At 42.8% G+C, this 10,371-nt stretch overlaps 2 protein-coding genes across 2 annotated transcripts; both read left to right on the top strand.

The window, feature by feature from the left end:
- The first annotated feature begins 1,547 nt into the window (after positions 1-1,547).
- On the top strand, positions 1,548-7,573 carry LOC122023545 (cysteine-rich receptor-like protein kinase 3). The gene is made up of 8 exons (XM_042581692.1): positions 1,548-2,299; positions 4,608-4,987; positions 5,740-5,853; positions 5,915-6,054; positions 6,129-6,339; positions 6,420-6,654; positions 6,773-6,917; positions 7,007-7,573. The coding sequence occupies exons 1-8, from the start codon at positions 1,872-1,874 to the stop codon at positions 7,328-7,330; spliced, it is 1,977 nt and encodes a 658-aa protein (XP_042437626.1). The 5' UTR covers positions 1,548-1,871; the 3' UTR covers positions 7,331-7,573.
- An 816-nt stretch (positions 7,574-8,389) lies between these two features.
- Positions 8,390-10,062, top strand: LOC122022300 (polyamine oxidase 1-like). Its single transcript, XM_042580259.1, has one exon. It carries the CDS (start codon positions 8,416-8,418, stop codon positions 9,946-9,948), a length of 1,533 nt encoding a protein of 510 aa, XP_042436193.1. The 5' UTR covers positions 8,390-8,415; the 3' UTR covers positions 9,949-10,062.
- Positions 10,063-10,371: the final 309 nt, after the last annotated feature.

Below are 10,371 nucleotides of genomic sequence, written 5' to 3'. Positions count from 1 at the left end.
AGTATTAGGAGTCAAGGACATTGGGTGGGAAGTCTTGGGGTCACGGACACTGGGCAAAAGTCTAGGTAGATCAAGGATTGAACATCTAACGAATGTCTTGAAGGTTCAATTTGAATGCTAAGTAAAAGTGCAAACAGGTTAAAAAGGACCAAATGTTTGGTAATAGATAAACTCTCTCGAGAGAAATAGGTAAAAACGTATTTTCCATTGAGGGAACAATAGATATTGGTTTGATCTAGGATTTTAATGAAATCTGAAAGTTAGGACCAGACAATCCCGAAACTGTCTAATTTTTTTTTTACTTATGTTTTATATTATGTTTATTTTGTTAACTTTATGATACACGAAATAAAAGTTGGGCACCCGGAATGGATCTAGGAGTCTAGAGACCCGGATACTAGAAAGGATACAAATGCCCAGAATTGCCCGAATCCAGTCACAAGAATAAATGAGTTGACACACTCTAATTAGCTGGTATACGTCCGACTCTAGGTGTCTGGAAGGGATCTTGGAGCTCGGGAATAGATAGAAGCGACTTAGATAAAGATTCGTCGAGGTCAGTAGTCTAGATGTCCATAATGGATCCAGGTGCCCAGAGTTGGATAAGTCAGCTAGCGACGAAGGTGGATCAGATAAGTCTTGGTGGAGACGTCTGAAGCTGGTCTCAGCGTCTGGAAGAGATTATAAAAGAAGGATTTGACCAACAACTAGAAACACATATTTGATATAACTTTCATACTTGTGTGCTGCTTCGAAACCTACTCTATGATGTCGAAACAATGCTGCGACAATCAACGTTCAAATTACTATATTCTTTATTTATTGGTATATTTTTATTTACATGTACTTTATATTTAATCATCTTAAAGAGTACAGACCTTGGATTAATAGTAACTATGAATCACGTAAAAAACTAAAGATGTTGACCTTATATATATATTTTTATTTCTTTATTTCCACTATCTATTCTTATGTTTAATAAAAAAATAATGAGTACGATTCACCTCCTCTATTATTATTTTTATTCTCCCTATTATATATTAGACGGTCAACTCATACAAAATTTAAAAAATCATACCATTCATTGAATTTGATTATTTTATAAATAAATATTATTTAAAAAATCTTCAATACTAATTCTTAATTTCATATTTATCCATACAGCATATTAACCAAACCCATTGATAAAAAAAAATCATAATTTACCATATATATATATATATATATATATAATTTAATTAATTTATTTTTTAATCAATCCGAGTCCAGTCGTAGACGGTCCTTTTATATAACTCAATTTTATTATTATTTTCTTAATCAATCCGAGTCTGGTCGTAATCCACATGGACAGACACATTTAAGCCCGTTTTAAAATGCATTACTTGCAAGCTAACGACCTGCTCTCCAGCTCATGACGTCATGACACAGCGTCATGAGCTCGTGGTCGACTGGTGAGGGCTCTCCGTCGGCCCAAGTTTTTTTCTTTCTCTTTCTTTCCCAGTCAAATCTTTATCCGTAGATTTGCCTCCGAGTCTTCACTCGCAGGCCCACACTCCACCGCCGAGAATTATTTCAACCTCAGATTGCTTCTTCCGTCCGTCTCTCTCACGCGCTTCGCTGCTCCAACTGCCCTCGCTGTTACGCAATTCGTCATCAATGGGCGATGCAACAGAGCAATCAATGCTCGCCTTCCAATCCAATCGGTTTCCGCACGTCTCTTTTGACTTTCGATCCGCTGCCCTCTTTTCATCTCTTCTGTTTTTTTCTTGATTGGTCAGCTAAATAAACATTCCTTTCTCATTCCGATAAATCGACGATCGGTCGGCTTGACTGATCCTACGCCACCGGCGCCTGCTCCGATCCGATCGGCGATGGCTTTTTTCAGGAAAGGAAGCAAGAAAGGAGCCTCCTTTTTGCTCCTGGCGCTGCTGCTGATGTCGTGTTCCGCCTTCTTCGCCCCGTCGCTCGCCGACCCTAGAATCGCCCAAGCGGCGCTCATATGCACCAACCACACCGCCTCCGCCGCAGCCAGATCCCCCTTCATCGCCAACTTCCTCTCCGCCATGGACGCCGTCACCCCGCAGATCTCCGCCCGACAGTACGCCAGGGTCGTCGTCACCGGCGGAACCGATCCCCCCAACGCCTCCTCGGTCTACGCCTTCGGCCAGTGCTTGAGGGACCTCTCCAAGTCCGACTGCGACCTCTGCTTCGCCACCTGCAAGACACAGATCCTCAGGTGCCTTCCCTTCCAGAAAACCACCCGAGGTGGCCGCAATTTCTTGGACGGTTGCTATCTCAGGTGAATCAAATAAAAAACAAAACTTTTCCTTATCACCTTCTAGCAATATTGAAAGCTTCAATAACTGATTATAACTGATTTTGATGAAGTTTAAATAATTTTGACCAAGTTATTAGAATATTCAAGATTTAGAATTTAGAATTCAAAAATTTAGGGCTTAGGGTTTAAGATATAAGATTTACCTATAATTGTGTAGTAGCTATTTAATAGCTTTTACAATTGTGTAGCAACTACTTAGTAACTTTTACATAGTGATTTTGATAAAGTTTAAACAACTTTAATCAAGTTGATAAATATTTTAATATAATAGTGCTCAAGATTTAAGATTTAGGGTTCGAGATCTTAGAGTTTAAGATTTAAGGTTTAAAGTTTAGCTATAACTGAGTTGCTACTTAGTAGTTTCTACAACAGTTTAGCAATTATTTAGTAGTTTCTATAACTATTTTACAACTGTTCTAAAATGATTTTGACCAACTTAAAGCAATTTTAATAAAGTTTAAGCAATTTTGACCAAGTTGGTAAAGAGTGTTTTTGATAATAATTTTGATTAAAATGAAATAATCAATTTTTTACGTTTTGGTAGCTGCCACACATTCTAGCTGCTACAACAATGTTAAAAGTAAAGATATTCTCTAAAATGGGCCCTCTTTTGACTTTTTTTTTAAATGAATGTCCATCTGATGATTTGATAAATCTAGGGCATCCTTTATGTATGACCGATGTACGTGAGAGAGTGAGGTGAATCACATGATTTAAAAAAAAAACGGTTTCTTTTTCGATTTTATAAAAATGAGTACGCAACAGAAAAATAACTAAGAAATCGAAAGACAGAATACAATTATTTTTTACTTGGTTCAAAGTCTTTGGCGACTCCTATTCTAAGACTCAGGTCCTTCGGGCCTTTCCGATGGGTAATTCAGTAATCAATCATTTCTTTACAAAAATAAGTTGGTAACAAGACTACCAACTTTAGAATATGATATGCAGAAAGGAAACAAGAGTAATAAAGAAAACAACTACACGTTACCCAAGTCTAGGCTCATTTGAGCACGTAGCGACATCATGTTGTTCTTGCGTCGTTGAAGCTCGAATGCGGCAGAGTAGTAGTGTACGATCAAGCTGAATGGTCGAGGAAACACGTAAACAAGTTGTATTCTTGAAGCTGCTCGTGACCTTCTTTTAAAGCTCATTGGAGGGGCCTCCAACGTCTCTGAGGCGCCTCCTTTGAGGCTTATCAGATCCGCACAACGTCCATAGCTTATCCGCGCAAAGTCCGTAGCTTATTCGCGCGAGGGCGCCTCCAACGCGCTTTGAGGCGCCTCCAACAGATGCACGAGGGTGCATCCAACCGACTCTAGAGTGCCTCTCCTCAGTATAAACTTTATCTCCTTGAGGGTGCCTCCAACCTATCCATGGTGCCTCCATTCGAGCTCCAAGGCGCCTCGCCGTAGCTCTGAGGCACCTCGGACACTATTCAACTGAGTCTATTTTTGCACTTAATCCTGCAAAAAAGAGTTAATCCACAAAACAAAATATACCCTGTAAAAGAGAATTAGTACAGTTATAATAAAATGATTATTAGTTAGATCATGTCTTCCGAAGACCGGATCTAGTGATAGTCTCAGCTTAGACTTCCAAAATGGATCTAAGCTAGACCAGTGCCTACAATCCGACTGCGACTCGTCCTCACTGGATCACTCTCCTCCAATGACTTACCTCACTTACCATTTGCAGTCTCTTGACTTGTCTCTTGACCCACTAGGTCTTCCTGTCAAAATCGCACATCCAGACTTCAGCTCAGGTCCAGGAAACCCAACTGGACTTCTTACTAGAATCGCACATCTGGACTTCGTGACAATTATCGGGTTCTCGGACCTGACTGGGCTTCAGTCCAGTGTCAGGTCCTCTAGACCCATCAATTCTTGCACACTCGGTACAAAGGTTAGACAAACATAACATCTAACTTTAATCCATTTATCATTTATCAAAATCTGAGTTTGACCATTGGTTCTTTGCCCTTAGTTGTTCATACCATTATTGGTTATAATATTTATAGAAGATTATAATCTCAAACTCTAACCTTAGATATGTTGGGCCCTGGGATTGTGAGCTATGAGTTGTTTAGTGTCATGCCTAATTATGGCTTGTTCCAGTTGTCTGAGAAAGCCCAATCTCTCCTGGAGCAAGACTATATAGGCATATCCTATTAATCCAAAGTAGGGTCGATATCAGCGATATCACCACATTGACTTCTTCATTATATACTTTTTCTACCGCCATGGAATCAGACATTGCTTTCTTACTACAGGTATGACGACTACCAATTCTTCGGAGAGGCACAGAGCCAATATGATAGAGTTGTCTGCAGTGAGCAAGAGTACACAGGGAATGCTACTTCTTTCTCTGCAAATGCAAGAAAATTGATCAGGAACCTGACTGATGAGGCTCCAAGGAACAATGGCTTTCTTGTTGGCTCTGTTGAAGGAGGCAATTCTACTGTGTATGGACTGGGGCAATGTTGGGAGTTTGTGAACAGGACCTCATGCCAGACATGCTTGCTTGCCGCTAGAATGGCAATTCATTCATGCATACCTAGGCAGGAAGGAAGGGTGCTGAACTCTGGGTGTTACTTGAGGTATGCCACCACTCGGTTTTACGACAATTCGACAAATGATGCTGCTGAAGGAGGTATGTAGAGTTTCTGGATATGCCAGTCTGAGCATACCTTACCTTGTTTCACTGATTTCACTTATGCCTTATTCTGCTAATGCAAACATGCTAGGAAAGCTTTCATGCATCAATACTTGAAGTAATAAGATTCGATATGGATACTAATGTTTCGCATGTTTGAAGCATAACTTTGTCTATCCAATTTATCATAAGTTTTTCTTGTATCGTCAACAAGATGCAATACTCCTGTTGAAAGTAGTTGTTTTTACTCGCATGGTTTTCTCAACAAACATCCATGAAGCTTCTTTGAATGATGTTTCTCATTCAACTGATTTAGAGATTAGGTCCAAATATCACTTCGTAGATATTCTGTAACAGAGGACATGAGGATCAGATAAAATAAGAGTAAAACTTATATGAATTCATCTTGATACAATTGAAGTAAAGAATATGAGTAAAATAACTTGTAATTCAACTATCTAATTAGGTCCACAGGAAGGTTTGAGGAGTTAAGGGTCTGTTCCTTTGGTGGTGAAATTGTCACCTTATCTTCAGATCACCGCAAAGCACTTGAGGTCCATCTTGACACATCTAATGTATTGGATTCACCACAGAGCCTTAATCTGTGCTTCTAGTTATCGTTATGTCTAAAATATCAGCTACCGTCACAAACCTTTAGGTCTGAATTCACTATTCCTCACTAAAATGTGATGTGTGCTAGCTTTATGTTTGTCTTGACTACATTCTCTTACAATTCTACTGGACTTCAGGTGGCAGACACATTGCCGTGATCCTGGCTGTTCTTTCGTCAGTTTTGGCATCGGTGATGATTTTATCAGCAGTTATATTCATCCTTAGGGGAAAGATTATAAAGAGGAGGAAAGGTAAAGTAATTCAACAGTTCAAATTCATGAAACTTTAATGTGACAAACTTTTGTTGCACAGAAAGGAAGCAGTTGGGAGCTTTAGCACCTACTGTAAGAAAATCTAATCTCAACTTCAAATACGAGACACTCGAAAAGGCCACCAACTTTTTTAGCAACGACAATAAACTGGGTCAAGGAGGCTCTGGATCAGTGTTCAAGGTAAATTTCGATGCCATACCTTGCATAGGTTTAGTGTTCTGAGCCAGTTACCGACACCATATGCTCGACCATAGGGAGTTCTACCAGATGGGAGGCGTGTTGCTGTAAAGAGACTATATTACAATACAAGGCAATGGGTCGATCACTTCTTCAACGAAGTCAATTTGATAAGCGGAATCGAACACAAGAATCTCGTCAAGCTATTGGGTTGCAGTATCACTGGTCCTGAGAGCCTTCTTGTATATGAATATGTACCAAACAAGAGCCTTGATCATTACCTTTCTGGTTCTATTCGATATCTCATTTGCCTTTAATTTTCAATAATCTCACCATAAATTTGTGACCTCAAAATGTTTTCCTCATAGATGATGCAAATGCCAGGCTGCTTAGCTGGAGCATACGATACAACATCATCCTGGGGACTGCAGAAGGTTTGACTTATCTTCATCAAGAGTCGCAACTACGAATCATTCATAGAGATATTAAGCTGAGCAATATACTGCTCGATGAAGAGTATGCTGCTAAAATCGCTGATTTTGGACTTGTTAGACTTTTCCCAGAGGACAAAACTCACATTAGCACCGGAGTAGTTGGAACTTTGTGAGTTAACTGGTTCAGATTGAATCAATAGAATGGTTCCGATGTACCTTGCATTTTGTACTGTATTATTTACGTTCGGTATTCACTTTGTGAATGCACTTCTTACCATTGCTTGTAGAGGCTACATGGCTCCAGAGTATGTTGTTCAAGGCAAGTTGACTGAGAAAGTCGATGTTTTCAGTTTTGGAGTTCTTTTGGTCGAGATCATGACCGGAAGAAAGACTAGTTTCCAATCGCAGGATACTGTCTCGGCTTTGCAAATGGTAATGGTCCCTTTCTCAATCAATCCTCAGCTTGTTGTTCATATAGAAGTTCAAAAAACTAGAACAACTAAACTCGTATGTCTACTCAGGTTTGGAGTCTCTACACTTCAGATAGATTGCTGGAAGCTATGGATCCTATTTTACAAGGCAATTTTCCGACAGAGAAGGCGTCTCGAGCGCTTCAAATTGGGCTCCTTTGTGCTCAAGCATCTGCTGAGCTAAGACCGATGATGTCGTTGGTCGTTAAAATGCTCAAGGATGATTCCCCTATCCCTTCCCCAACCCAACCACCATTTCTCAGCTCCAGCATTCGGAGAGGACTGGCGGCTCAAATGAAAGTTAATTCCAGGAATGCAACTTCCACTCAATCTTCAGAGAACAGCACAACAATGACTGTAATCGAGCCAAGGTAAAAGGATTGAAACACTATTTCACTCTATGTAGGTTGTGATTGAATCGAGAGTATAGGCTGTGAATTTACATTTAGACAGACCGATTTGAAACAAATTTTGGCCTGGATCTTTAGGTTAGAAATTGTATTTAGCATAAATAATGAAAGGCCATTGTTTCTTCCACCTTTGAAAGATTTATCCAAAAACTTCTCTGAGCTGATATATTCAGGTAATGGAAAGAAGTACTTTACCTTGTCTATTGAATCTCCTCTCAAAGTCTCTACTGAACGATGGATCCTTCCTCAGCTCGCTGAATGGAGTTATCTGCCCTGAATCCACAGGCTGGACATGTAAGAACCAAAACTGATTACTAGAGTTTGATAGTAAATTTGTGAAGAATGTTTCAGTGATCAATGTTCTTATTCTCCTAGTATAAAATATTACATGCGAAAAGTGAATACATTATTCATGCCCTCAAGGTTATGGTGTGATAGTAAGTGGTGGGACAGCCTCTCTAGACAATGAGAATTCGAATCTCATCTATGACACATTACATTTGAGGAGTTCAAATTACTTGTGATGTTGAGCTATTTTTTAAAATACACATGTGCTTCCTTAGCCTGATGATTGATAAAATTTTTTTTATAGAATTATATTAGTTACCTCTAAAATTAATCAGATGGTAAGAATTAGATATGTGGATTATAAAAAAATGAATATATTTTTCACCATCAATTCATAATTTTTATATATAAATATTAATGATGTAAATACATATAGACTTGTAAATATTGAAAGAAGATAAAATTCTTATTGCCCCGCTCAATGCAGCGAGCCAGCGACCACGTCAAATAATAATAATAATAATAATAATAATAATAATAAATTCTTAATTTTATATTTCATTTGCGGACAGCACGGATATTAAACTAATTCTGCCGCCGTGATTAATCTTAGCCGTTCAAATGTGAGCAGTTAGGATGGATGGCACCTGAATCGTACGGTCGGAAGCCGCCCTTCACGTAGCTAGGGCGCAAAGGAAGCCGTCTTATATATTGTTGATCGTCCGCCCCTTCCATGGCGAATAGTTAGGAAGCAGAGCATCCATGGCGGAGAAGCCTCGCGTGGTGATCATTGGGGCGGGCTTGGCCGGGCTCACCGCCGCCCGCTGCCTTCACGCCGCCTCCGCCGGTGACTTCTTCGACCTCTGCGTCGTCGAGGCAGGCCATCGCATCGGCGGCCGCGTGCTCACCTCCGAGTTCGCCGGCGACCGCATCGAGATGGGCGCCACTTGGATCCACGGCATCGATGGGAGTCCGATCCACGCTGTCGCCGCCGACATCGGCGCTCTCGCCGGCAGCTCTAGCGTCCCTTGGGAGCGAATGGACGGGTTCCCTTCCGATCCGCTCACCGTCGCGGAGGGAGGCACTGTCGTCGACCCGCTTCTCGTTGTCGACCCAATCACCTCGCTTTACTGCGGCCTCATGGACTCCGCCCGCGACGGCGATGCTCCCGTCGAACCGAAGCGCCCTGGCGTGGGGCCGTTCCTCCGCCGCGGCCTCCAAGAGTACAGCGTCTCCAGGGGAGAAAAAGGGGCGGATGTAGGCGGCGGCTGGAGCCTGGAGGATATGGAGGAGGCCGTGTTCGCCTTGCACGAATTCGCCCAGCGGGTCTGCACCTCTGCCGATGACCTGAGCGACCTCGATCTGGCGGCGGAGGGCGAGTACAGGGACTACCCGGGGGATCATGTCACTATCGCCAACGGCTACTCTCGGATCATCGAACACTTGGCCAGCGCGCTGCCCCCGGCCACGATTCTCCTCGGCAGGCGCGTCCGGCGGATCGAGTGGCGCCTCGGCGGCGATGACGGCGGCCCGGTGAAGCTCCATTTTGACGGCGGCGAGAACCTGACCATGACGGCGGACCACGTCATTGTGACGGTCTCGCTGGGAGTTCTGAAGGCCGGGCTGGGGAAAGAGGGCGGCGGCGAGACGAGCGGTTTGGAGTTCTCCCCGGCTCTCCCCGAGCGCAAGCGGGAGGCGATCAGGCGGCTAGGGTTCGGCGTGGTGAACAAGCTGTTCATGGAGATGGGCGGCACCGACGAGACGCGGTTCCCCTTCCTCCAGATGGCGTTCGCCCCGCCGACGAAGGAGGCGAAAAGGGCCGTCCCGGCGTGGATGAGGAAAACGGGGTCGATCTGCCCCATCTATCGCGGCTCGCGGGTACTGCTGGCCTGGTTCGCCGGAACCGAGGCGCTGGAACTGGAGGCTCTCACGGACGAGCAAATCATCTCCGGGGTGAGCGCCACGCTGGACGCGTTCCTTCCACCGACCGCGGCGGCGGCGAGGGTGCAAAGGGTTAAACGGAGTGGGTGGGGGCGCGACCCGCTGTTCCTTGGGTCGTACAGCTACGTGGCGGTAGGATCGAGCTCGGACGACCTGGACGCGATGGCGGAGCCGCTGGCCGGAGCTAGGGTTTCGGCCGGGGTTCCGACTCCGCAGATACTGTTCGCCGGGGAGGCGACGCACAAAACCCACTACTCGACCACTCATGGAGCGTATCTCAGTGGGGTCCGCGAGGCTACGAGGCTCCTGCGACAGTACGTGCCAAAGCTATGCCCTAGCGCCGCAGCCACTTAGAAAAACAAAAGCCTATTCCATTTGCATTTAGATGTTCATTTTCTGATCGCGTTACCTTTGAACAAAATTTCGATCGATCAGAATTTTTATTCGTTTATTTTTCTAAATAATTTATTGGGTTAATTTGATTATGATTTTAAAAAATATTCAATTAAATTGAATAAATTGAAATTAAAAAAAATTGAATCGAAAAATTTACATGTTAAAAAAATTACAATAAATCAGTTTATCTGGTTAATATTGATTGAATTAATCGATATTTATTTGATTTTTGATAAACTTGATTTTAATAGTGTCCTAATCTCATTGCACTATTTGGCTAATAGTCAGATGTCTATCATTCTTTACACATTATTCAACTATCCAAGGTTAGTAGTCATTGTGATGAGAACAGAATGTACTGGGAGTGAACGAATCGCCTTT

Source organism: Zingiber officinale, chromosome 9B (assembly GCF_018446385.1).
Source record: "Zingiber officinale cultivar Zhangliang chromosome 9B, Zo_v1.1, whole genome shotgun sequence".
Classification (NCBI taxonomy): Eukaryota; Viridiplantae; Streptophyta; class Magnoliopsida; order Zingiberales; family Zingiberaceae; genus Zingiber; species Zingiber officinale.
The sequence above is the reverse complement of the archived record's forward strand: the minus strand, read 5'-3'. Positions and strand labels throughout refer to the sequence as shown.